The 27,350-nt window shown below is 34.5% G+C and overlaps 3 protein-coding genes across 7 annotated transcripts in view; 2 read left to right on the top strand and 1 right to left on the bottom strand.

The window, feature by feature from the left end:
* The window catches only part of LOC133182999 (papilin-like), a 71,479-nt gene extending 67,830 nt beyond the window's left edge, over nucleotides 1-3,649 (top strand). For all 5 annotated transcript variants that reach the window (XM_061317910.1, XM_061317909.1, XM_061317906.1 and 2 more), the window contains 3 exons: nucleotides 964-1,236; nucleotides 1,707-1,979; nucleotides 2,587-3,649. In XM_061317910.1, the coding sequence (XP_061173894.1) occupies nucleotides 964-1,236; nucleotides 1,707-1,979; nucleotides 2,587-2,750 (710 nt within the window). In that variant the 3' untranslated portion in view covers nucleotides 2,751-3,649. The remainder of the gene's footprint in view (nucleotides 1-963; nucleotides 1,237-1,706; nucleotides 1,980-2,586) is intronic.
* A 3,065-nt stretch (nucleotides 3,650-6,714) lies between these two features.
* Nucleotides 6,715-12,333, bottom strand: LOC133183880 (uncharacterized). The gene is made up of 5 exons (XM_061318773.1): nucleotides 12,226-12,333; nucleotides 9,627-9,816; nucleotides 9,250-9,316; nucleotides 7,997-8,097; nucleotides 6,715-7,707 (listed from the first exon to the last, which is right to left on the bottom strand). The coding sequence occupies exons 1-5, from the start codon at nucleotides 12,279-12,281 to the stop codon at nucleotides 7,108-7,110; spliced, it is 1,014 nt and encodes a 337-aa protein (XP_061174757.1). The 5' UTR covers nucleotides 12,282-12,333; the 3' UTR covers nucleotides 6,715-7,107.
* Nucleotides 12,334-12,433: 100 nt separating this feature from the next.
* LOC133182995 (DDB1- and CUL4-associated factor 15-like) lies at nucleotides 12,434-26,893 on the top strand. The gene is made up of 13 exons (XM_061317903.1): nucleotides 12,434-12,549; nucleotides 14,920-15,038; nucleotides 16,941-17,091; nucleotides 18,996-19,102; nucleotides 19,327-19,427; nucleotides 20,701-21,804; nucleotides 22,056-22,153; nucleotides 22,584-22,709; nucleotides 23,170-23,261; nucleotides 23,575-23,633; nucleotides 25,360-25,435; nucleotides 25,686-25,798; nucleotides 26,679-26,893. Exons 1-13 carry the CDS (start codon nucleotides 12,508-12,510, stop codon nucleotides 26,732-26,734), a joined length of 2,244 nt encoding a protein of 747 aa, XP_061173887.1. The 5' UTR covers nucleotides 12,434-12,507; the 3' UTR covers nucleotides 26,735-26,893.
* Nucleotides 26,894-27,350: the final 457 nt, after the last annotated feature.

Below are 27,350 nucleotides of genomic sequence, written 5' to 3'. Positions count from 1 at the left end.
TTTTCACAAACTTGTTTTATTTAGTTAACACCATAGACTATGAATGTTGTCCAAAATAATATGTATATTTTAAGTGTAGTCCATTTGCATGAACAGTGTTAACTTTTTTTATTTTTATTTTTTATTAATTACATTGAAAGAATTTCGCTGACGTTCTTCATATTATAGTGATCTATGTGTATTTTATTTTTATGTGGATGATGACTCTGGTCAATCCATTCTATTCTCTTCAGTATCAACACTACAGTACATTGTAGTTCAACATCAGCATGTCATTGATTTACTCTATAGTCCAAGAGTGGACAAAATTTAACAGTTTTTATCTATATAGCCTTCTTGTATTACTGAATTCAAGGTTATTCCACATTTAAACTTAAAATACTCTGTAAACAAATTCTGTTACACTCATTTACCAATATGAGTTGCATAATTTAGAACATGTAAAAAAAAAAAATGTCCATACATTATATTAAAGCAAGGAAATGTCAATGTTAAAAAAGAATATCAAGTGTATAGTTTTTACAGAACTTCATTCTGGGACATGAACATAATTTTAAGGAAATATTTTGAAGCAGACAAGGGGTTTTGTTTTCAAAAAATGAAACCCTACATGTATATAGGCTTATTTTACAGTATGATTTTCAAGATTTCGCCAATAACAAGATAAACTTTTTGTGTATACATGTAACAAAATGTACTTATACTGACTGCATGCATTTTACATTTACATTGCATATAGGAATTCAAATTGTTTTTCTTTAAACATCATTCAGATTAGAATAAATTACAGAAACATACCAAAATAATTGTTCTTAGAAATTTAAAAACAAGACTTACTTTGTCATAAATTGATTTAATAACTTCATTGAGATAGAATTTGAATGGATACTTTATGAATTCTTCAATGAATTTATGTAATGACTTTACAGCAGATAGTTATGGTCATTCATTCTTTTTACATAGCTCCTATCACAATTTTCCCAACACCAGCCATGATTGTGGTTCAGCCAGGAGCAGATGCCTTCCTCCACTGTCAGGCCTATGGTAACCCCCACCCCCGGGTCACCTGGTCTCGAGATGGATATGACGTGTCCAGAGACCCTCGCTTTACTGTGTACCGCAATGGTACCCTGATCATACAGAGAACTGTGGAACAAGACATGGGCAGTTACCTCTGTGTGGCCAGCAATGGGGTGTCCACACCGGAGCAGAGGATTGTCAAGCTACAGCTTAGAGGTAAAGTGTATTCATAGGGATATATTGTTCAATTACCATTATTTGCTTTCTCTTAGGTCAGGAGTCAACTTGATGATTGACCATGTTTTGTATACATCTGGTCAAAGACCAAAAGATTGGCAGGGTGCCCTTCATCTGCCAGTTTATCTTTCTGTTTGTAAATTTTTATTTTTTTTCAAAATGCCAGTCCTCCTTCATTTTTGATGCAGTTTCCGGAAAAACTTGGTAGAATAACTTCAAAATACATAATTCTTTGTGTTGGTAATTGATTTCAATGAACGTCTAAATTAGTCTTGAATGGTTACAAAAAATTGGAATTTCTGTAAACTTCTTTCAGAATGCTCCTTCTATAGTTTAAGTATGATTTCAAAAAACTTGGTGTATATACTAAAAGATACACACTTTGGTTCCGTTGATAAAATTCCTTTGTGTGATACAAGTTTTGTAGTGATATGAGTTATTTTTTGTAGAGTCTTTGAGGGCAAGAATCGACCGTTCAGAGGAGACAAAACGAGAGGGTGAGGCCCTTTACTTAACCTGTTCTGGTTTTGGGTACCCCACTCCTTCCATTTCCTGGAGGAAAAATGGCTTACCATTAACAGCTGATCAGAGAATAAAAATCCAGGGGGGCAATTTGAGGATTATAAACTTGGCCCTTGAGGACACAGGCACTTACACCTGTGTGGTGAGGAATGATGAGGAGACAGTTGAGGACACTGTGTCAATTCAAGTTGTTCCCTTTGGTAAGTGTTTTTTTTTTCTCCCAAGGATATTGACCTGTGTCAGTTAATGCAGCATTGATGAAGGGTTCAAAATTATCTCTTGTCTTCATGTACATTTATTTCATCATATTTTATCATATCTTCACAAAAGAAAAAGATGTTTACCAATTTTTAAAGAATACATTTTATATTAGTGAGCTATGAATATTTGGATGCAGTACATTACCACTATATTTTCATAATTGTCATTACCGCTACAAAATAGTATACATTACCGCTACATTTATAGGTATAAATACATTACCATTACAATGCCTCTTCCATTCTTATGCATGTACAGGCATATTGGTAATGAGTTGAAATTGCCAATCTTCTTATTGATAAAATATAGCAGTAATGCACAAAATGCACACCTGAAATCTAGGTGAAAAGTAGCCATAATGAGTTGTAATTTCTTGCAATGTAGTGGTAATGTGCTCCTCCCGAATACCGTATTAATATGAATATTATTCAACCTATATATTTTGAAATCTCAGCTATCTAAAATATTTATAAACTATTTATGTTCAAAATACAAAGATTTAACTAAACATATATCAAATCAGGATTTCTATCAATTTCATTGTAGATTTGGTGCCATCAAGTTGTGTAGACACAGCCAATAGAATCAAGTGTTCCCTGATTGTTAGTGCACGCCTTTGTGGCCACACCCGATACTCAAAGCCTTGCTGTGAGAGCTGCCAAAGGGCGCGAGAGAAATTAATGCGACAGCCGGGAAAACGCAGGAAATAAGAAGGCACTGCCACCTTAAATACTCAGCCACTCTCCGTGTCACGCCCTAATGTAACAACACTTGTATGTAAACTAGTACCCCCATGCTCTTCTTTATAATAATTCATTAAAACTCTTAGATTAAGCATTTAGATATAAATGTTTAAGGTTACCTTTTTTGTATTTTTATAAAAAATAAGATTGTGTATGCTGTTGATTTGTGTGTCCGATCTGTTAGTGCTTTGTACTAATTCTAGATCACATGAGAAATCCTTGCTTTTCCCTGTACAGAATCATTTTAATGCAGGATAAATGTGTATTCACCTCGTCCTATTATGTGCTAGCCAGGGCTGACTGTGGCACTGAGGCCAGTTAACATTCCAAGTGATTTATTGGATCTATATTGAGTATTATTTTAATTATATGCGTGTAATCATTCTCTCAAGAAAAAATATCAGATCGATACCAAAGTATGTAAATTATAATAAGCTTAATAATATTATGTAGCCATTTTCCACCTTTTTATTATCACACTGTATAGAGAATGTTTATATAGTGAATAATTCATGTATTTTGATATTGCCTTTATTTAGGTGAAATATGTCAAGTGATTAATTAATGTCCAGATTATAGGAATGTAATTAAGGAGAGTAAAATGAGACATGTAATGCTGGGATAATATTCATCAGAAAACATGAATATGTTTGGAATTTTTGTGTTAAATGATGTATTTTAGCTAGCTATTAAAATTTTTTGATCGCAGTTCAAGAAAAACCATTAGATACCTCTTTCTGTGTTACTATGCAATGGTGCTCATTTAGTATTGCTTTTCTTATTAAGTCTACACCTTATACAAAAAAGCAGTGTCATTTTATATTGTTTACAAAAATCTGGATTTTTAATAAATGTTGTAAAATTTCTATGTTGTCTTTGGCACATTTCTTGGAAAACACAAGCAAGTAAGACTGAAAGTTCAAATATGTATGCAACATTTTAAAGACAAAGTAACCTTCACAACTGAAAACTCAACTCAATAAATGGATACGTATACTTCTAATCGTTTTACATGACTTGTGTACAATAAAGATCTTTTAATCTTCAAATGAATTGGCTGTACCTTTGGTCACTACTAGTTTTAATGCAAATTGAGAATGAAGGTCAAGTAGTTCTCCACATATGAATATGTCCAGTAAATTATTCGTTATGCACATAATCCCCATGCAACTTTGATGTGCAGGTATAAAAAGCCTGTTGACAAAAGCCATGTTTGCCATGTCACAAAGGTTCTGGTACTGTGCATACCTTGTAACATGTATCATCAATGCAAGTTCAGTCACCATTGGGATTATAGATACTTGGGAATGGACCTGCTCTAAAATATTAACTTGTTCATTTGTCTGGAAAATATAGATCAGATTCAGCATCCAAAGCAAGTGTGCATCCCTAGATGCACCATCAGTGCAGTTTCATAGGATAGAAAGTTACTTGGGAATGAACCTGCTTCAAGTAAATGTGGTCAGATGCAGCATCCAAAGCAAATCTAGTGGTATGCATCTCTAGATGCATCATCCATGCAACTTTGGTCTAGTTAAGGCTAACAGTTGTTTGGGAATGAACCTGCTTCAATGCAAGTTTGGTCAACATAGGGATTATTATATTTACTTAGGGATGACCCTGCTCCAAAAAATTTAACCTGGTCACTCATCCAGAAAATGTAGGTCCGGTCCAGCATCCACGGCCAATCTGGATGTTTTCATCAATTTCAAGATGCATCATCCTTTCAAATTTGGTTGAGGAAGGGCTAACAGTTCCTTGAGAATGAACCTGCTCCAAAAACTTAAACCTGTTCACTCATCTGGAAAACATAAGTCAGATCCAGCATCCGAAGCAAGTCTAGTAATGTGTATCCCTATACCCATCATCCATGCAAGTTAAGTCACCACAAGGCTAATTGTTACTTAGGAATGAAATCTTCTCATAAAATTTTAACCTGCTTCAGGGCCATAAAACTTAGATGAGCTAACTTTTTATCTAAGTCTCACCTTTCCACCATTAATTACTCATGTTAAAGTGAGACAATCTAAAGTGATCTCTTCTAAGTTTTATGGGTCCCAGCTAGAGCCTACTCTCTCATCCGGGAAATGTACGTCAGATCCTGCATCCAAAGCAAGACAGGTAATGTACATCTCAGTCTAGATGGGGATTACAGTTACTTGGGAATGAGAGCTGCTCCTTAAACCTTAACCGGAACATGGAAACCACTGCTAGGTGAGCTTATAAATATTAATAAATATGGAAAGGGGGGATTAGAAATGCAATTCTAAGATGTTTGCATTTACAGTCACTTGATACCAAATCTCATTTTAAAATGGTCATATTCATAGATATTTATAGAGGACATAATGCACTGTTCCAAACATCACCAAATACCGGTAAATGGATTTCAACCTGCATGCTTCTGTTAGTTTATTGTCATTTCTAATTAAACTAGCCATTCACAAGTAAGAATATTCATTGAGCTGAGACATCTCAACATTTGACATTGCATTCTTTAAATGAACAAGAGGCCCAAGGGCCTTAATGGTCACCTGAGTAAAACAACAATCCATAGAGGATCCATAGAGTATAAAACAAACTGATAGAAACAGCTTTGTTGCCCAAAAGCAAGAGAAATAGGATGATCAGGATCATAGAAATAATTAGTCTAGTATTCAGTAACAACTCATAAATTAAGAAATAATTAGTATTTAATAATAACTCATAAATTAAGTTCTAATCTGTCCCCCATTTAGATTTTTTTCCTGTAAGTTTTATTTTCTATTATGGCCCCACCCTACCCCCCAGAGTGATGATTTGAACAATCTTGAATCTACACTACTGTAAATCACTTTTTATTCGCAAGAACTTTATTTTTGCATAATCACGCAAGACAGTGTGCTTGCAAAAATTTCATTCTTGCGTATGCATGTATTAGTATTCCTAAAGATTATATAGAGCAATAACCACTGTGACAATTCGTGAATATTCCATTTCGCTAATTAGGAGTCAATATCTATCTTGTGAAAATAAGGTGTAGTGAAAATTTAGTGATCTACAGTTCCTGAAGATGCTTCTGAATTAAAATGACTAATCATGGCTTTGTTGTTCTTGAGAAGATTTTTAAATGATCGTTCCTACATATTCCTAACTTTGATCACCTGTTGTGTCCCCTTCCTACCCAAGGGGGTCATGATTTGAACAAACTTGAATCTATACTACCTGAGGATGCTTCCATGTATATATAACCAATCATGACTTTGCTGTTCTTGAGAAAAGAATTTTTTCAAGATTTTTCCTATGTATTCTAATATAAAACTTTCATTGTCCATTGTGGCTCCATCCTACCCCCGGGGATCATGATTATAACAAATTTGAATCTACATTACCTAAAGATGTTTCCAAATAAGTTTCATCTTTCTTGGCCCAGTGGTTCTGGAGAAGAAGATTTTTAAAGTTTTTTCCTATGTATTCCTATGTTAAACTTTGATCGTTCATTGTGGCCCCACCCTACCCCTGGGGGTTATGATTTTAATAAATTTGAGTCTACACTACCTGAGGATGTTTCCAAATACGTTTCATCTCACCTGGTCCAGTGGTTCTTGAGAAGATTTTTAAAAGATGCATTGCCAAGTAATTTTTCACTCATTTTTAATTATCTCCCCTTGGAAGAAGGTGTAGCCCTTCATTTGAAAAAACTTGAATCATCTTTCCCCAAGGATACTTTGTGGCAAGTTTGGATGAAATTGGCCCGGTGGTTCTTGAGAAGAAGTCGAAAATGTGAAAAGTTTATGCACGACGCCCGCCTGCACAACGATGGAGGAAAACAGATAGCAACAGTACCCCTGAGTGACTCAAGTGACCTAATAGAAAAAAAAAATTCCACTGTCTGTAATATATGTTTGCTCCCTAAGTTAACATCAACATAGGAATCAGAATATCTTAGCAGTATTGTTTTAAAGAACTTTAATACCTGTAATAAAGCAAATACATGCATTTTGTAATATGTATGTATTAAAGAACATATTGTTGTATAAAATAACTTGAAAATATTCATTGTTTCAATTCATTATTAGTGTACATGAAAATTGTATTGGTGGACTAAAAATCACTGGTTGAAACACAAACTGTTCCTTTTTCTCGTTTCCACATACATGTACATGCATATTCCTATTAAAAAGCAGGTACTAGATGCCACAGGTACACTTTAAAGATAAACCAATTTTATTCTACTGGAACATTTTGTGAACATGAAAATAAAGAGATTACATCTCTGCAAGCACAGCAATGTTTATTTGGCCAATATTATCAGGTTTCATATACATTAATTACTGAGTAAATCTCAGGATTTGGGGTCATCTGTTTTGGCTTCACTATTGTCAGTGTTTCTCGCACTTTTTGAATTATCCCCAGATTTATCCTCACTTGTATTACTCTGTCCAGTCCATTCACCTCTCTCTGACCCCTTTGCTTCCTTCTTCTCTCTATCACCTTTCTCCAACCCCCTTTCTCCCATCTTCTCTCCATCCTCTATCTTAGTCCCCTTTTCTTGTACTGCCTTCTCTTTTTCTTTCTGTGCACGTTCCTTGGCTGCCTCCTTCTCCACTTCATCCATGACTCGGTCAACAATATCCTGCATGTCCGGAATATCTGGGGCTGGCATGTCCATTAACTTTTGAGCATTTCTTCGTTTATTGATCATCAGTCTCACACCTGTGGCTGCTTCTCTGAGTTTTTCTCCTGGTGTCCTCCAGTCTTCGTCTTTGTCTGGTATAATAACATCGGGATCTTGACCAAACATATCTACGCAGGGATCAAAGGTGATCAGGTCATCATCCACTGGCATACGCATGTCCTCGTCAATGACAGTGGGAGGTATCACTGCCGCAGCAACTTGACGCTGTTCCCCATTTAGGAAATTGAACAATGCACAAGCTTTCTCCTGGAAAAATTTTACAAAAATTGAATGAATACAAATAGAGTATGGATCATTGTCTACTTTATTGCAAACCTTCAAAGAATTTTATATACTATACATGTAGTTATGAGTGAATTAAAACTTTCAAATATCCAACCTATTTATTTCATTTAAAAAAAAATTCATTTCATAAACATGTAATTGGACCACTTCCTAACGACCTTTGTTAATATTAGACAACGAACTAAAATTTCACAGAAATTTATGTTCTCTCTGGTAGTAAAAATAGGTACATGTATTTCAAAATACTTACTGTAGGTAGAACATCAAAATTAATTTTGTTGACTCTCAGATACTTCAAAGCTTCTTGACTCAGTCTCTCCATGCGATTTCCTACTCCGATCAATAGGACATCTGCAAAAGGTTAAATGAATATGTAAAAGGTCCACGACTAATCAAGTGGGTGCATCTCTACTACACTTCTTGTAAAATTTATAAAGATTTTTGAAAGAGTTCTTTTTTTTTCTAAATTTCAATAGGTATGGCTCGTTATGAGGGTTTTGTTACACAAATTTGAATCCTCCTAGCTGGGGAATGCTTGCTGCCAAGTTAACTGTGTAATAATAGTTGGACAATGATTCTAAAGAGGAAAAATAAAATAAAAAAAAAAAAAATATTGACAGACAGCCAACATTCAAACTATGATTACAAATTAATAGAGCCTATTAGCATACTTGATTCTGACCATCCGGCGCACCCGGGTAAACCGGCGATGACCGGCAACACACTTGATTCTGAGCCGGTATTGCGCACGCATCAAGCTGGGTGAGCCGATTGAGCCGGAAAAATTTGATAGGCTCGGGCGGCTTCAACATAGCATCCTTGGGGATAGTAGTGTTGAAAGTTGTTTGTTTTAAGACGTGAAGCTTTTGATCGAGGTACGCTTGTGAAATGAACATATTTTCAAAAAGTGTAGTCCTTTTCTATGCTAGATAATGTTTTACGATAGAAATACAATATTTCTATTACTTTACATGAGCCTGTTCACTTGATTCTAAGAGCGTACCAGGGTTTACCCGGCTTGGTTCGGCTCGGCCGAATTCTATCACAATCAAGTATGCTATATGTTAAAGCTTAGAGTTTTTTTTTTTTTTTTTTTTAAATAGTTAATCTGGCCAACAATTAAACAGTTTTTATGTAAAGGAACAATTAAAGTTAATTAAGTCATGGATCCATCGGAAAGTAACATGATGAACAAACACATCCCAAATTCTGACACTTAAAAATGTATCCTGATAATAAAAGGGATTTAAGTTTAATAAATATGATAGCATTTTCTGGTTTTTACATAAATTACTTGTACCGGTACTATGACAACATTCATTTTCATGAGGGTTTAATTTTCATTGTTTTCACGGTATGAAGAGATCCAGGAATTCATGTCCCACATAAAATGTTGAAATTGTATCTTCTTCAACCACGAAAGCAATTCCTCAGGAATCAATATCTTTTCCTCAAACTACAAAAATCTGACCCCACAAAAATAAATTATTTATCAGTACTTACCAACTTTTGGATCAATAAGTGTAAACAAGGACAAGGATGCTTCATTTATATCCTCAATACCTTTAACCTGTCAAAGAAAAAAATCACAAATATTTTATATTTGTAATATATTTAAAAAAAATTAATTCAGTCATATAAGATTACCACAAACTAGTAAATGCTTCCTTATAATATATGCAATACAGAAATGGTAAAATATCTTAATTAAGAATAAAGACAATGAAAAGTAAATCAATATATGTGTTTATATGAATTTTTGAAAGTCAGGCATGTTGCTGGATTGGATCACACCCTTTACAATACCCTCTTTGTTGAATTCTAACATAAACATTGTAAATTTACATATCAAACATCAAAATCAAGAATTAGCAACATACATTCCAGTGTAGAACCTCTCTTGGGAAGAACACTGTGGGTCCTATAATCCTGATATTGTCATTGTGTAGAACAAAGCTTGATTTACTGATGGTTTTAATCATGATCTGGTCCTCCAGGTGATCACTTAACTGATTCAGGGTCACTTTGGCCACGTTGGCTGCACTTGACTGATCCCATCGGGCACACCTCCTACAAATAGAGATGTAAAAAGACCTTCAATAAATTTTGTTACAATTTCTTCGATTTCTTAATATTTCTCTTGAAAGACTGATCAGAATAAAATATTCCTTGACAATGTAGTTAATATAACAATATACACTGTTGTATTGTTGCATAAGATTTTGGATTTGATTTATACTGTGTTACCTTTATAAAATGAGAATTGTTTCAATCAAATGCAATAGATAAGTATCTTTTACTATTTCCATATTCCTAAAGATCCACTAAATGACTACTAATGGATAAATAAGATACATAACGTTTTAATCATGTGCACCATAAATCTAGATAGGTGCTATCTTAGCATCTAATGACAAACCTGCCTGCCTACTGCATTCCCCCCCCCCCCCCCATATATTTGCTCACTGAATATATCAATCTAGGTTTATCCCTCACAGACCTGTCACTTCCTGGGCATGGTCACATCACCACATGTGTAACAGGAGAGAAGAAAAATGTGATGGACCAGTCCAGGATTCAATCCCGGGCCCCCTGAATCTCCAGTCAGGTGCTCTACCAACTGAGCTATCTGCCCACCAGCGATTGAACCCATCTGACCACCAAATTCCTCCCTCCTTAAAAGTCTTTGACCGCAAAGACACCAACCCAGGCTCTTCACTGACAGGTCTTTCATCTGTCACTTCCAGGGCATGGCACATAAAATGTCACACGAGAGGAGAAAAATGTGACAGACCAGATCGGGATTCAAAACCGGGCCCCCTGAATCTCCAGTCAGGTGCTACCGGGTATATCAAAGCTATTTGACCACTGCCGATTAAACCCGAAGACCGCCACACATGTAACTGGAGAAAATGCAATCAACAAGACCAGGATTTGAACTCCGGGCTAACTGAACTCTAGACAATGCTCTACCAACCGTGTTATTTGCCCAGTAGTGCACACACCTGCCTTGCACACACCTGCCTCACACACACGAAGATAAACTTTGGTGTGTTGTAATATAAATAATGATCGAGTTTTGGCTTTGACCATTATAGCCCACCTTTAACAAAATTAAAGGATATAAATTTTTAAACTTTTATAAGTACTGTATAACAGATGTTGTAAGTTAGGCTATACTGTGGAATCATTTCAATTTGTGGGGGGTCAATGTTTGTGGGTAAGTAAAATTTTGTTGGTTCGTGGGGACATAATTTTATGGGTAACTTGTATACGGTATACAAAAGTTCACTGAATAAATACATTGACAAAATAGTTATTTGTGGGGATGTAAATTTGTGGATAAGGGTGACCCACGATATCCATTGACAAAATAGTTATTTGTGGGGATGTAAATTCGTAAGGGTGACCTACGATATCCACAAACATTGATCCCCCATGAACATTGATGATTCCACAGTATTTATGGTACCATGGATATTTGCCTTAATGGTAAAGTGGCATAGCACCTGAATAGTAATGCAGGGGTCCCTGGTTCAATTCTAGTTAAAACCATAACTTTTCATTATGTGTTCATTTATTCCTCCTTCTCTGTTACATTTGGTGCTATGCAATGCCCTGGAAGTGACAGGCAAAAGACCTGCTGGGGAAGACCCTGCGTGTGTGTCTTCAAGGACAGACATTTAGGGAGAGAGGATGGTGGTGGTCACTCAGGCAGGTTTTGATCATGAATAGCCAAGTAGCTCAGTTGGTAAAGCAATTGTCTAGAGTTCAGGGAATGCAGGTTCGAATCCCGATCTGATCTTACACACTTTCTCCCTTTCCCGATACAAAGATTGGATTTAGCAGTGGCATTCTATTAACTTATGACATGTCTACATTACAAGCCACATTACTAAACATTAGAACAATTGGGACATATCTATGATTGTGTAGCGGACAATATATAGGAATGTATACTGCCTAGCCAGTGAGCTAGCTCTTCCAGTAATGCAGCACTGTAGACTCTCCAGTTAGGCTACATGCAGCAAACCTGAATAAGCCCTGGTCCCTTGGATGGGTGATCGCTTCACATTACACTGGTGGCAGCATTACTGACTCTACTAATGTTTGGAGACCTGCTTCAAGAAAGAATCTTGGGCAAGGACTTTGTGTCCATTAACGTACTTAACATCCATGGATGGCATAGGTTGCCATTACTGAAAAGGCTCCATACTACCTTCTCAGAGAGGACCTGTGCGAAGTGGGAGACTGTAAGCTTAAACTGCCTCGCTAGTGAACTAGCAGTAGCTTTTCTAGTGGTGCAGAAGAGTCTGGTAAATATTTACCAAAAGAAATTATATAACTAAAATTTAAAAGTAGTTAAAAGTACAATGAAGTATGTGGAAGATTTTTTTAAAATTGTTTTACATTATGTAATGAGTCTTCGTGTAACTCAAACTTCGATTTTATCATATCATATTGAAATTATGTACCCACCTCATGTGATTTGTGAGGACTTTTCTGCATAGCAAACCAAACCTTGAACGAGACATGTTTCATAAATGACCTTTCAGTTTGTGGACATACTAACGTGTGATTCCGGAAACTGGTCCGATTTCTAATCGTCAATTTAAATCCTTAGAGTCTGTGTTGGTTATGCGTTTAGTTAAGGGATGATTTTCTTGATGTTATTTGATGCGTCTGACTAACATTGAAGCAATCCGAAAGCGCTCAGACGACACAAAGATTTTTTTTTGAAAATGAATTTATAGAACTTAAATGATGTCTTGCAGTATACTAAAAAAGCTGTACAATAGAGAGGTTGATTACTTTACAATTATTTTCAATTTGTGTATGTTCTGAATAGATCTAGTGGGTGGTGCATAAAAGTCTATAACTGTAGAATATCATTGTGGCCACATGACATTAAGAGAATCAATCGTATATCATTTTTCAAAAAATTAGAAAAAGAACGAGTAAAATATTCCTACAATCAAATATTTGGTGGATACAATTGATTATCATGTATGCATCTCGGCTCAAATACCAAATCAAGGGGATTTCCATACAGATTAAGAGAAAGCACTACTCACTATGCAGCGGTTGATTAGATAAGTCATTTAGATACCAAATTATCTGCCTCCTATTTGTGGGATTAAAGATATTGTCTCTGTTTGTACAAGTGTCTGTCACTTGTGTTTACTACTGCTCACCTTAATGAAGTTGGGGGGAATTTAGGTAAAACCTTCGGCATTGGCATCCCAGGTTAAAGTTTTTGGAGCAGATTTCTTTTCAAGTACTTCTATGCCCTATATTAATCAGAGATGAATGAATGATTCTTCTAGTACATTACATTGTACCAGTCAAGGTTTAAGTTGCTGCAATTTCAGCTACAGAATGTTTGGATCAGTTTATATAAGCCCCAGTGTTATATGAATTAGAAATTAATGTATGTCCAATGTTTTTAGAAAAACTAATTGATAAAACCAATTCTGTTTCACTATTAATTGTTTCATAAATATTAAGTCATTTTGATCCTAAATTATTGGTCTCCCATAAGGTTGCATGTAACAGAGTTGCAGATCATGGGCACTGGAAGTTAACAAAGATACATGCATGTATTATACTATTCATTAACTTCTGGTACCCTTGTTGCAAATCAAGTTTAAGTTGGACAGGATTCTGACCCTTATGTCCTTTGTTGACTGGAAGTTGAAAATAGATTAATATGAGGCACTGTTTTGGTGTTTATTGCTATTTAGTGTTATTATACTTTCATGTTAAATACTAAAATCTGATTGGTTTAGACGCATTTAACAATCCGTAATGTTACCCTCAGCGTTAGCAACACACTTGACAACGGGTAACATTACGAAAATATCACATGCGTTCAAATCATGCGCGTACGGTTCACCGTAGAATTCTCAAAACGTCGGTTGTGCGTTTGAAAGAAGCCGAATAAACGACGTCAATAAAAGCTTGCGTCCGATGTAGCTTACTTGAAAACAACAAACGACAGACAAAACATCCTTGCGAGTGCAAACTTTAGATGATAAAGGACTTTTTGAGTAGCAAACAAACAATAGAGAGGTTGGTAAATCTTTTCCGAAGCTTTCTTATTGAGAAAAATAGAAGCGGGGAGTTTGAAAGCTTTCTAAGCGTGAACTTAACGACGATCTCCGATTTTTTTTTTATGACATCCGAAATCAATAAGACATTCAGTATAATAAAATAAATAGTGCACGTTTTTGAGGGTAACAGTTGAAATTGACACCCCTCGGAAAACCATTGTCAACCTCCGCTGACGCGTCGGTTGACAATGGTTTTCCTTGGGGTGTCAATTTCAACTGTTACCCTCAAAAACGTGCACTATTTATATAATATCACCTATTCGAAAGGTGATATCACCTATTCGAAAAGGTGATATAACCTATTCGAAAAAGTGATATCACTCATTCAAATTGAACAGGTAATATCACCTATTCGAGCTGATATCGAATATCACTCATTCAATTTGAATGAGTGATATCACAAATTCGAATAGCTGATATCACCTATTTGCATTTCTTACAGCATTAAATAATGAATGCTCCCTTCTTCAAGGCTATCTAGATTTCCATTTGCCCCTAGCAAGTTCGGGCTGCCCAGTTTTACCCTGTGTTTTAGTCTGAGATATTTTAAATACCTTATGTTATCGATCCTTGTAAAGTTATATGAATTTTATAAATTTTTACTTGCAGTGCTAGTTTTGCTATATTTCTTGATAGTTTCTCTCTGTTATAATTATTTTTGTTCAGTAGTTGTCAATAACAAAGTGCAAGGGATCATGGGACAAGACTAACCCTATAGTCTTCAGAGCAGTTATTATTTCATAAATAATTTGAATAGGTGATATCACATATTTGAATTGAATAAGTGATATCACCAATTCAAAAAGAATAGGTGATATCACCTATTCGAATAAGCGATATCAACTATTTGAATAAGTGATATCACCAATTCAGAATCTGAATAGGTGATATCACTTATTCGATTAGGTGTTATCACCTATTTAAATAGGTGATATCACTTAATGGCAGTAAATAACAAAACGACACCTCATAGATTAAGCTTTCTTAAATTAAAAATTTGCACAATTTATTGTGTACAGCTGAAATACTAAAGGTTAATTTTATATTTTTTTTAAAACAGACCAGGGGAACAATAAAACAGCACAGGAGACAGAGACAGTGCCAGTTCTTCAATAAAATTCCAAACAGATTGTGTTTTAGGCTTCCATCTTTGGTGTCAGAGGAGGCACTGGAGGAGGGGTAAGGGGAAAAAAATCATCGTACACTAGAAGACATTAAGTTAAAAATTTCATTCATATACATTTTGCAGTAAATTTATTTTTGATTGGATTCAGTGTTTTATAAATGTATATAAAAACATGCACACACGTATTAACAGTACTAAAAATGTATTCGAAGCATTTGAACAAATTTTATTTTTCAAAAAAATTGTAATGGTATATACTGAAACCTTTTCTTTATTAACAGTCATAATTCATTTATTCATTTTGAGATGGGTAGGATAAATTTAATGAGGGGTCAGACAATACAAAGTATTGCAATTTTAATATAAATATATCTAATATGGTTTTATCAAAGATGTCATGCTCTATTAACAATAATTAAGGTCTTCCGTTCCAGACGGAAGACCTTATAGTGATTGTACTGTTTATTATTATTATTTTTTTTTTTTCCCCTTTTTTTGTCGGCAGGATTTCTCAGAGATGACTGGACGGATTTTCCTGAAATTTTCAGGGTTGATAGAGAATGAAAATACCCCGAGGCGTTTTTTTCATTTTTTCAAAATTCACTTCCGGTCGTCAGATATGTCCGATTTCCGTTTTTTTCAAAAATATTTTTTCCGAGTGAGATCTCAGAAACGGTTAGAGATTAAGACACCAAACTTATACGAGTAATAGATCATGAGGAGTAGGCGAGCCCATTTGGGTTAAGCGTGTCAGCCGTCACTTCCGGTCGTCACAGGAAGTGATCAAAGAAATCGAAAATTTCAACTTTTCTTTTTTGAATTTTTTTTTGCATCACATTATTGCATCTTATGTGTAGTTTCGAAATATGTCAGTCCCACCGGAAACAAAAACGACAACTTCCGGTTAGAAGAGGAAAACTACATAATTTGAGTATTTTACTTTCCCTTAAATATCTTTTGTAGATAAAGTATTTGAAAAGATTTCTAGATATGTTATTCAGACTGCAAATGTCTAGAGTAACGTCAAAAATCTTAGTAAAATTCACTTCCGGTCGCGTGTTTTTCCTGTCCTCAAAATGAAAAGTTATCTCAGCGAGATCTCGGAAACGGCATGAGATTAAGACACCAAACTTAAATGAGTAATAGACCTTGAGGAGTAGGCAAAACACATAGGGTTAGACGCGTCAGCCGTCACTTCCGGTCGTCACAGGAAGTGATCAAAAAATCGAAAATTTCAACTTTTCTTTATAAAATTATAACTTGCATCACTTTGTTGCATCTCTTTCGTGTTTTGAAATATGTTAGATTCCACCGGAAACAAAAACTGTAAACTTCCGGTTCAAAGAGATAAACTACGTTATTTCGATGTTTAGCTTTCTCATAAATATCACTTAAAGATAAGTATTTGAAATGTTTTTTTTATACATATGCTGTAGATACTACAAATGTCATGAGAAAATTCAGAGATTTTTATTCAATTCACTTCCGGTCGTGTGTTTTCCTGTCCCCAAAATTAGAATGTGTTCTCACAATTGCTCGGTAAGAGTAAAAGACTGAAGTCTAAAACTTTCAGGACTTATAGTCAGTCATCAGTTCATTTGCATCATGTAAAAATCGTCTGTCGTCATTACTTCCGGTCGTGACAGGAAATGAAGAAAAAAGTAATTTTTTTAAGTTATTTTGTTTCTACATCAGTTTTAGGCTTATACCGACGTTGGAAAAGACATGTTTATGCAAACAGGAAGTAGTATAACGGAAGACCTTCTCATTACTAGTAATGAGTTTCTAGTTATAATACTGTTTGAATATTGCATTCTATAATAAAACTAATCTGATGCAAGAAAATCAGAATCGATTGAACATACCTTTGAAAGATCAAGTCACAGCAAAATATGCTACACACAGTATACAGGAAAAATGTGTCCTACTGAGTTTTTATTCAAATTTCTTTTTAGGCATGTGTTTCTGGGATTCACAAAATGTGGACAGTTTGTTGTGAGCTACACAACATCTATGGATGCTGATCACCAATCTGTGCTGCCAGTGTGTACATATGAATACAGACTGCAGTGGTGGTGGTTTGTACCCAATCAGCCATTACAAAAGGTATTATTTCATGTGCCTTTGGACAACTTCTTAGATTTGTGTAGTGTTATACTCATGTTGTGGAAAAATAATTGGTATATACATGTATTGCATAAAAATAGAGGATATTCAGTGTTTTGTATTTGGGCTTGAAATGTAATTCATGTGTGGACTGTGGGACAGGATTTTTTTTTATTTTCACGAATGCAAAGCACAAATGAAAATATATTTTAACAAATGCTGTTGTTGTGGGTAGCCCTGTATGCCAAAGGCGTCACGGGCAGTAAGTGAGTAAGTTGTTATGGGTAAAAAAATTTCATATCCAAATACAAAACATTGAATTTTTAGTTTATAACAGTTTCTTTGGATTTCCTTTTTTTTTGCCCCTATCGCCCATTGTCTTTTTCGCAAGGCATTTGTGCAGGCTATGATGTCATACCTGAGGGGTTATGAGATGACTTAGCTTAGTGATCTTAAGATTGAAAATTGTTATCAGTGATTTTAAAAACAATTTAGAGATAGTGTGGCAGATTTAGACAGTATCAGAATGTTTATTCACTCTTATATCCAATAAATGTTTTCTTTATCACTTTTTTGGAAGGGAAGGAGAGGTTTACTGCAACTTCGTTATTTTACTGTGAAAATAGCACTTGTTATTTTAACAGTGCAAATAACACAATTGTGAAAACTTCAATTTTATTCAATGGATATATTTTAGTATTTCACTGTTGGAAATGTAATAAATTGTATTAATATACTGTGAAAAGTGTGCAAATACAAATAGCTGCACCTTCCAAATGCAGCTATGCAACAGTATTCACTTTGTCCATCTGTTTGTCTATCAATTTTTAGGTCACCTGAGTCACTCAGGTGACCTATTGCTATCTCTTTTCATCTGTCATCGTTCGTTGGCGATAAACTTTTAAGCATTTTCAGCTTCGTCTTTGGAACCAGATAATATAGTGGAAATGTGTTAATTCTTTGAAGTGCATAGTTATGATGATGAGGGTAACTCTTCCAAATTTGTAAATTTCTTGACCCTGGCTCATGGGTTCTGGTGTTCGGGTAGGGCTGTGTTGAATATGAAGTGAAAATGCATTGTACCTGTGAAATTCTTCCCTGTTTCTGGGTATATCAGAGGCAAATTGAGTGAAAGTTTTAATAAGCAAGCCCTTAGGGTATTTTTATCAGATTTTTGAACATCTGGACCATTTGGTCCTGGGCAGGGCTCTTAATTTGTATTCTACTGAGAAGTTATTCCCCTTTTCCATTCACCTTTGATAATTAAAAAAATGGACAAAAATAACTTACATGCATCTTATTAAATGTTCTTCAAAGATTAAGAGAGGTCAATATGAGAGGTTACAATATGGGGTTAAAATACATGTAGTGCAGAAGCACTGATAGTTTGTTTACAGTCTGCATGGTGATAGGGAATTTACAGTCTGCATGGTGATAGGGAATTTAGAGATAAGTGGGGGACAGATTAGAATTTAATTTATGAGTTGTTACTGTATATTAGACTAACTATTTTGTTGATCCTGATCTTCTTACTTCTCTTGCTTTTGAGCAACAAAGCTTCATCTATCAGTTTATTTTATACTCTATGGATGAAGACCGTTAAGGCTTTGGGCCTCTTGTTTAAGTGATTCCAACCATTGAACAGAGGAAATAGACAATTAAATAAAAAACAACAACTGACTTATTTAAGTAATTGACATTTCTCAAGCATGAAGACTCTGCCATAAATATAAGTAGTCATGAACTTGTTTCTATCGGCAATTTGTAAATAAAAGGCATAAAAATGTTATGAATAAATATTGGTTATTGTACATACAAATTGGAGACAAGCAAACAAAATTATTTACATGTACAAGCAGAAGATAATCAAATACATTTCATAAATTTTCCATTTTCGTTTGTAGGTGTCAGAAATCAAGTTGTTTGGAGAAGAGGAATTAACCGTGGACCTGTACATTTCTTTTTGTGAGTGGCCATCAGACCAGTGTAAGGTCCTGATATTTGGACACAGGTTAGCATCAGCAAATTTGAACGATTTGTAGTATATTTTTATCAAATTTCTTATATTTAACATGTACAATATTTTGTTGGCAGGTTTTTTTAAACATGCATATTATCTTTAAACTTTGTAAATCTACAATAGACGAAAATGAATGCACATGTATTGAATGGTGAATTACACTTTTATTTGTTTTTGAAAAAGAAAGGTGACTAAATATTTCTGTTTTGTTTCAGTCTCCCGAGCCAAACACAAGATGGATGTTCCTCATGTTATATGACCATTACATCTGTACCTCCACTCCAGCATTGTAAATTCTGTCAGATTATTTCCCCAGGTATAAATTAAAAATAAAATGTATTTCAGGCAAATAATTTTGTAGCTAGAATTATTACATTAACTATACAGTTGATTCTGATCCAATATTCTAGCAGTGTAAGGCTTGTTAGATCTGATACCTTTTCAAAGTTTGTCTGTGTACATGTGTGATGTTTCTTCCCAGTTTGGTTTCAACAATATATAGGGAAAGGTAGGGCTGAAACGATTCACCGAAATATCGATATTGTTCAATATTACTGCTCGGTTCAATGTTAGATTCACTATCTCGATTTTCAGTTGGGTACATTTTTTTTAAAATCGGGTTTGGTTACTCCTTGAAATAGATACAGTTCGACTTCATTTTAATAGTTTGACACAGATGAGGGAGAAAAATTGAGACGGAGAAAGTTTCAGAGCAGGCTGCCACTGCTAGTATTGACACGAACAAAGTGCTCTTTCAATCTACAGAAGCACAAGTAGTGCTTTTTATTGTATCACCACCTTTTACTTGCCTTTTGAAATCTGAATACATGTTTTCTTTAATCTTATGATTTGTTTCTTTTTTAAAATGAATCATATTGAAAAAATTGAATTGTGACACAAGTATCGCGATACATACCGTATCGTGGAGGGGGCGTATAATTTCAGCCTTAGGGAAAGGGAACTGCATGCCCTTTTATGAACAAAAGCTGATCAAGAAATAAGAAGTGGTCATTTATATTCTTTTTTGCTATCACCATTTACATACATATATATCACCATTTACATACATATATATTCTTCTTTTATATCACTGGATCAGAAATAGATTTTACAGCAGCATCTATGGCATCTTCAATATATGGATGTCAGGTTGTCTTCATATCATGGCCTTTTGGACCCATACCGAGGTCAAACCATTGATTAAAATATATTGTACAATATTTCAAATGAATTAGATGGGGGCAGGTTGTCAACAGAGAGGAAAAATTGAGATATAAATTATCAAATTAATTTGCAAGCATCCCTCTGCAGTGAGGTTTTTAAACTTTGCTATAAAAGTGTGTTTCATTCAGTATTATTTTCTCTAGAATTTGCCAAATTAAAAGGGAATTATAAAACCACTTATTTATGTTTTAAGCAGGTTTATTTTACTTCTTTTAGGTAACATATATACTCACACATCAAGTTATACTTTTGGGACTTGAAATGGTGGCAAGAGGGAAGGAAAGGGGGAATAAATGTTTTAAAGATACAGTTATACACTGATGTATATCAATGTAAAGTAAAAGAATTTTTTTTTTGCAATTTAGATGAAGACAAAAAGCAGAAGCCCATCAAAATTCCATGTATGAAGCATGCCTTTTCTGTTCATACAAAGTTTGAATTGACACCTCCATTTCCCCCATTTGGACCAAGAACTCAATTGAAAATAGATGGAGTGGCTGTTATAAATACTGGGGATTCAATAGTAGCATTGTCAGTCAATGTGGATGGCTGCGACGAAAAAGAAACTACCTCTATTGCACTGACAGAAGTTTCTGTTCTTATCGACAATCAAAGTAAAGATCAGCTTTTAGAAAATCCCAAGCTTGAAAGCCTTAAGCAGTATTCTAGGGGACCAGTTTCACCAAGCATGTGCGAGTGTCGCCTTAAACATACAGACCCTGCTCTTTGTCCGTCTCCACATTCTGTGGATTTGATGGATGAAAGTCAGAAAGAGAACATGGATGGTGGTTTGTTGAGGGAATATGCTCGTCAGCGTTCTCCTAGGGCGAGTCATATGGAGGGACCAAAATTATGCAAGCAGGGGGGATCTCTATTGCCTTCCTCACAAGACTGGTTGGATAATATTAATTTGATGACAGATACCTCACAAACTGGAGATGTGCTTACACAAAATAACTCTGTGATGCAAGAGGTTCACGAAAGTGGATCTCAGGTCCATACGATTGATAAAGACAATTCCCCACTGGATTCCATCAAGTGCCTTAGGTCACCCTCAAAATGTGATAACAGTGAACTTAGTAAATGTAACACTCCTCTGACAAGTATGCCTCAAAAATCCACATCACCAAACGAGCCCATCGACAATGCAAGATGCCCTTCCCCCTGCCAACCCACCAACTGTCGTTCCCCTGGTCCAGCCAAGTCTCCTGGGCCCCTTTACAGCCCAGCTAGTAGTCCACTTCAGCCCAACCCCAGCTGCAACAACTGTCTTTTTGGAAACAAGAACCCTGCTTCCTCTCAACGCTCTTTCTTCTCTCCCTCCAACAGTGGTACCAGCACCACCAGTACTAGTAAGAGTGCAGACAGTGTGTATTTACAAGTCAATGAAACAAGGACGGTTACCTACACTGTCCGCAAGTTTTCACATGCCTTACAGAGTGGAAACCAGTCTCCTGGCATCGTGGAAGGTAATATTGGAAGTAGAAGCTAGCATAACCATACATTTGGATCATTTTATGCTCTCTTTGATAATGCTTTATATGTATTGAGCTTTTTTAAAGTACAAATAAATTCATCATGCAACAACTTCTGCAATTTAAATATCCTTTAAATGGGTTATTGCAGTCTACTTCTTTGGATTAAAAAAAATTAGCTCAATAAGACCTCTTTGACTGTAAAATTTAGATTATCAATCATGTGTGGATTTTTTTTATTACAGAGGACTTTGATCTTGCTTATAGAAGTATACTACCTCTGGAAGTGTATGGTGACAAAGATAAGCCACTTTTTCCGGCCCACTGCAGAGAGGCATTACAGGTTATTCCTATCTATAAAGCACATGTATATAATAAGATAGAACAGCAGTTTGAAAATAACAATACATGTATTACAATTTCAGACTAGGTGTAGAAAGATGAAAGTAAAAAAAAAAAAATGTGTTTGTGTTTTTCATTTATTTATTTGTTTTATTTAATTTTATTAATTAATTTATTTATATATTTATTTATATTATTTTATTTATTTATCTCAAATTAAAGTGAGAAGGAATTTTATAAAGTAATGACAAAACCAAAGCTGTAAAAAAAAAAATGGATTACTCTCGCTACAGTATCTAAACCAAGTTTTGTTTTTGATGTTGATGCTGAAGTAATGCTTTTCAATTGATAAATTCCACAGTGATGGTAACTTACATACATGTATATATGGATCTGAAAGGTAAATAAATAATGATATGTTTGTGTTGTAGGAATGTGTACGTGTTACTCAGATGACATTTGATGTGGAACATTATTTAGAGGAGGTCATAGGTCACTTTGCTGATTGGGGTCACAGATATATTGCTTTCACCAACTATGATCTGCAGATTTTAGATGTGAGTCATTTTGGTTCCTGAATTTTTAAGGAAAGTAATATGTATGATTTAATTGTGATTTACACATTTTTACAAAAATTTGATAGAATAACCCTATTAATTTACAAAAATTTGATAGAATCTGAAATTCTTGGTAAATTCAATGAAGAACTGTTTGCAAAGGGCCCTCTTTGTAAAGATGGAAAAAAAAAATGATTAAATGATTTAATGTATTTAAATACATTCAATTACTTGTAATTGAAAGCAAACTTAATTACAAATACATTCAATTACTTAGAAAAAATGTATTTAAATACAGTAAATTACAATTACTCATTTCAATTACCCCATCCCTGATTAAATCAGTTGTTTTACATATTAGCCATGTAAAAGAAAACGCGATAGATTACAAAGGGATCCCAGTGAAGAGCAAATATATTCTTAATGTACATGTATTACTTACAAGGTTGTTTTATTTTAGGTGTGTGCGGAGAGTACAACAGTGATAGGTAAAGTGTTTGCACTAATTCATGCCAAAGAGGAATTAGATGCAAGCAGAAAAATGAAACGCAGGTATGCATCATAAAAATACATAATATTCTTTGAATGAGTTTTGCTGCCCTTCTGCATGAAGGAAGAACTAAATTTCTTTGTCCATGTTTGATAAATTTACACTATGTATGCAGTAACTTTCTGCATGAATTTGTCACAGTATACTTAATGTGCATTTAAGACAAAGATTGGTAATCCAAAAAATCTGTGTACTATCCCACCCATGGACTGAAGAGATGCTGTGATTCTGTGAAATTATGACCCTGCAAAAGAAAAAAAAAGTTTATAGTTTTTACATTTCATGGAAATTTTATCCTTTTCTTACTTTTTGTAGTAAAAATGCCATAAGAAGATATCAAACAAGCTTTTGTTTTGCCTGGAATCTTGCCACAGGTAAGAAGTTTTTCTAAATATGAATAAGGAATTTTAAATGTGCTGAGTTTAAGAAACATACATTTGTGTAGTCATGTTCACTTGAATAGCACAGTTAAGGGTTTCCTTTGTTTGTTTAAAGATATCATAGATGTGTAAATGCATAGGGGAGTTTTTTTTTAGCTCACCTGAGCTGAAAGCTCAAGTGAGCTTTTCTGATCACCCGTTGTCCTTCGTCCGTCCATCCGTGTGTCTGTCCGTCTGTAAACTTTTCACATTTTCAACTTCTTCTCAAGAACCACTGGGCCAATTTTAACCAAACTTGGTACAAAGCATCCTTGGGTGAAGGGGAGTTTAAATTTTTGAATGAAGGGCCAAGCCCCCTTCAAAGGGGAGATAATCAAGAAAAGATAAAAATCGGGTGGGGTCTTTAAAAAATCTTCTTCTCAAGAACCACTGGGCCAGAAAAGCTGAAACTTATGTGGAAGCATCCTGGGGTAGTGTAGATTCTAAGTTGTTAAAATCATGACCCCCGGGGTTAGGGTGGGGCCACAATAGAGAATCCAAGTTTTACATCGAAAAATATGTAGAAAATATCTTTAAAAATCTTCTTTTCAAGAACCACTGGGCCAGAAAAGCTGAAACTTATGTGGAAGCATCCTGTGGTAGTGTAGATTTTAAATTGTTAAAATCATGACCCCCGGGGGTAGGGCGAGGCCACAATAGGGAATCCAAGTTTTACATTGAAATATATAGGAAAAATCTTCTTCTCAAGAACCACTGGGCCAGAATAGCTGAAACTTATGTGGAAGCATCATGGAGTAGTGTAGATTCTAAATTGTTCATATCATGACCACAGGGGGGTAGGGCGGGGCCACAATTGGTATTACAAGGTAGGAAATCAGGTGAAGAACAGCAGGGCCAAAGTTACTCAGGTGAGCATTGTGGCCCATGGGCCTCTTGTTGTGAATTTTGCAATGATCCTGAGTTAAGTTTCACAAAATCTTTCACCATGCAAACTGCTTCAAATAAAGTACCACACTGTACAGAAAAACCTGGGCATTTTGTAAACACATTATCTTCTGCAAAATTAATCCATGCAAATGCTTTGTGACATAGAAAACGCAAAATTTTTCCTGTAAAAAAATGTCAACGTTTACAGTATGTAGAAATCATTGCACAAAAAGATTACCTTTGTGGGACAACAATACCTGTCTAAAATATAACTATATATATATATGACTAATATTTTTGAATTTCTCTTTTGGATTTATTGGAAAACATTCACTGCCACTGGCTTCCATTATAGATTGTCTTTGTAGAGTACCCTCCCCTAGCTTCCACCAATAGTAAATTAATGTTAAAACCATCAAGATTTTGTGCAACTGAGGGTATTTGTTTTATGCAAAAATCAGATACTGGATCATACCTACAATAAGTGTACATTGTATATCTCTGTAATTTTTATGGAGGATATTTATATTGCCTGCAAATGATATGAAAACCACACTTGCTCATCTTGTGCATCTATGAAGACTAAGACAATTTTTCAAATTTGCAATTTTTGAGTGTGGGCCCATGGTGGGGAGGGATGGGGTTGGTTATGTCCCTGCATGACAGGTGTAAAGATTTCAAATTTTCAAGTTTGTATTTGTAAATGCTATCAATTTCAGTAAATAAGTATCTTTCTTATGCATGTTTGGAGATATTCATCTCTATATTTATTACTGATTTTTTTTTTTGAAAGGAGGATATGAGACAAAATTTATTGGTGATTTGATAGAGGTTGATGAAGTGGAAATCAGAAGGATTGAAAGCACTTGGTATGCTGTCAAATCATTAGTAATTCTTTATATGAGCCTTAATGTGTTGATATCTGTTAATATACCTGTGACAAGAGTTTTTAAAATCTCAATTTATGTTTTAAGGAAAAGTAGAATTGATAAATTTGCCTACCAAGATGCTTGTGTTACACAATTTAAATTTGTTATGAATTTTATGAATGAATTTTATAGATACACAGGTTAAGTAATCAAATTCAGAGATTGATATAAAGGGGTAATTTATTTACAGGAAAGAGTGGAAACCTGGCTTCAAAGAGTGTGCAATGCTGAGACGACAGATGTACATTCCCCAATCAACACAACGTTACGTCAATGTTTTGTCAAATGAATCTGTCATCAAAGGTTTGTAATATGACTTAAGGAAGCTCTAAATACTGCACATTGAAGAGTCCTAATTCCTTGGTAATTTTTTTGCAGATAGAGTGATCTGCCTTTTGTTGTAAAATTAAAATAAATGGAGAATTAAACGAATGACACAATATGAAATACGTGTATATTAAAGATATTCTTAACTATACTTGTATGTTAGACCCAGTTTAAGTATTAAATGTCTTAATTGCTTGTACTTTTTCCAGTGTAATTAAACTTAAACAAGTGATTACTTTAATGCATTACTTTAACTACATTGTCTTTGAACTTTTCTCTTAAGAAAATGTGGCAGGTACTCTATGTTGAAAATGAAGTAGAATACCAGTACTCAATACAGTTAAACGCTTATAAGGAAGTGCCAGGGATAGACAATTTTGCTTCATTATAGGTGTAATTTGTTATATCCGTTAGGTTTAAAATATACATGTATTTAAAGTCAAAAGAAATTAAAACCACTTTGCTGTAAGTGTCAATTCATTACAAGCTTGTACGCTTTAAGCTTGTTTTATATTATACAATTTTCAAGTCCAAAAACATTTTTCATAAGTGTTCAGGGCTTCCTTAAAGTATTCACAAAGCAGACAAAGTACATTTGAATTTACTATTATTATTGTAAAATATTTTTATTGGGATTAATATGCTGATAATAAATACAGGAATATAGAATATAGTCACTTTTTATTACCAAATTGTTAAAATTGATAAAAACATAAATTGCTTACTATAGATCAAGTACATGTATAACAAAATTTAACTTTTTTGTAGGGTTACATGTAAAAATGTTTTACTGGAAGTATTTATCAGACAAGGTAGAACATGCATTTAATTCATACAAATCACTTTTTTTTAACAGGAGAATCTCTGAAGTTCATCATAGCTCCTCAACATTATGTAGCCCTCCTGATCTAACTAATTAATGGAGAAAAATTAGGAAGATATCTTATAGAATTTTTATGTGGAGCAAGCTGATCAGTAGCCTTTTTCACAAAAATTCTTATGAGTAAGATTAAAATTTGACAACTCTGTAATTTCTTTGTTTAATAAGGAAAATTATTAGTTCAGAAGAATAATTCAACTGTAATGTAATAGAAATATAAGATTTTTTGTAACTTACTACTGTTTAGGTACATATAGAAGAATTGGAAAATTTTAATCTTAGTCGTAAGATTTTTTGTGAAAAAGGCTACTGAGTCTTATGTACAGCAAGATTATGTTGATATTCTTTTTCTTTTCTGTATAAAGCAAGAAGAGAAAGCACTCCTAAATCAAAATCCTTTGTAAAGCAAGCTTATGTAGCAACCTTGATCATATAAATCCTACACAAAAGATTATATAGCTATCCTTTGCTTGTTCTAGACCAAATTAAGACATGTCACCAAGTTCCATCTTAAAGAACTCAAACAGTAACTAACTGTGTACATGCATGCTGATAAAAAGTATTTATCATAAAATTGTGATAATATTACTTGTAACTCTTTGTAAGTGCGCCATACTTACCTTACATGTTGAAGTGTTCAACACATCA

The sequence above is a fragment of the Saccostrea echinata genome, unplaced genomic scaffold, assembly GCF_033153115.1.
Source record: "Saccostrea echinata isolate AGI-Se365-2 ecotype Australia unplaced genomic scaffold, CSIRO_AGI_Sech_v1 ptg000009l, whole genome shotgun sequence".
Classification (NCBI taxonomy): domain Eukaryota; kingdom Metazoa; phylum Mollusca; class Bivalvia; order Ostreida; family Ostreidae; genus Saccostrea; species Saccostrea echinata.
Note: the sequence above shows the minus strand (reverse complement) of the source record. Positions and strands in the feature narration are given on the sequence as shown.

What these genes read in the sequence shown, in the direction of transcription:
- LOC133183880 (XM_061318773.1), bottom strand. Translation starts at nt 12,281, where the DNA reads ATGTCTCGTTCAAGGTTTGGTTTGCTATGCAGAAAAGTCCTCACAAAT. An exon ending in GAGAGGTTCTACACTGGAAT is followed by an intron (nt 9,317 to 9,626) that starts GTATGTTGCTAA and finishes TTTCTTTGACAG; the next exon opens with GTTAAAGGTATTGAGGATAT. An exon ending in ACTTATTGATCCAAAAGTTG is followed by an intron (nt 8,098 to 9,249) that starts GTAAGTACTGAT and finishes AACCTTTTGCAG; the next exon opens with ATGTCCTATTGATCGGAGTA.
- LOC133182995 (XM_061317903.1), top strand. Translation starts at nt 12,508, where the DNA reads ATGATGTCTTGCAGTATACTAAAAAAGCTGTACAATAGAGAG. An exon ending in AAAAGCTGTACAATAGAGAG is followed by an intron (nt 12,550 to 14,919) that starts GTTGATTACTTT and finishes TTTTTAAAACAG; the next exon opens with ACCAGGGGAACAATAAAACA. An exon ending in CTGTCAGATTATTTCCCCAG is followed by an intron (nt 19,428 to 20,700) that starts GTATAAATTAAA and finishes TTTGCAATTTAG; the next exon opens with ATGAAGACAAAAAGCAGAAG.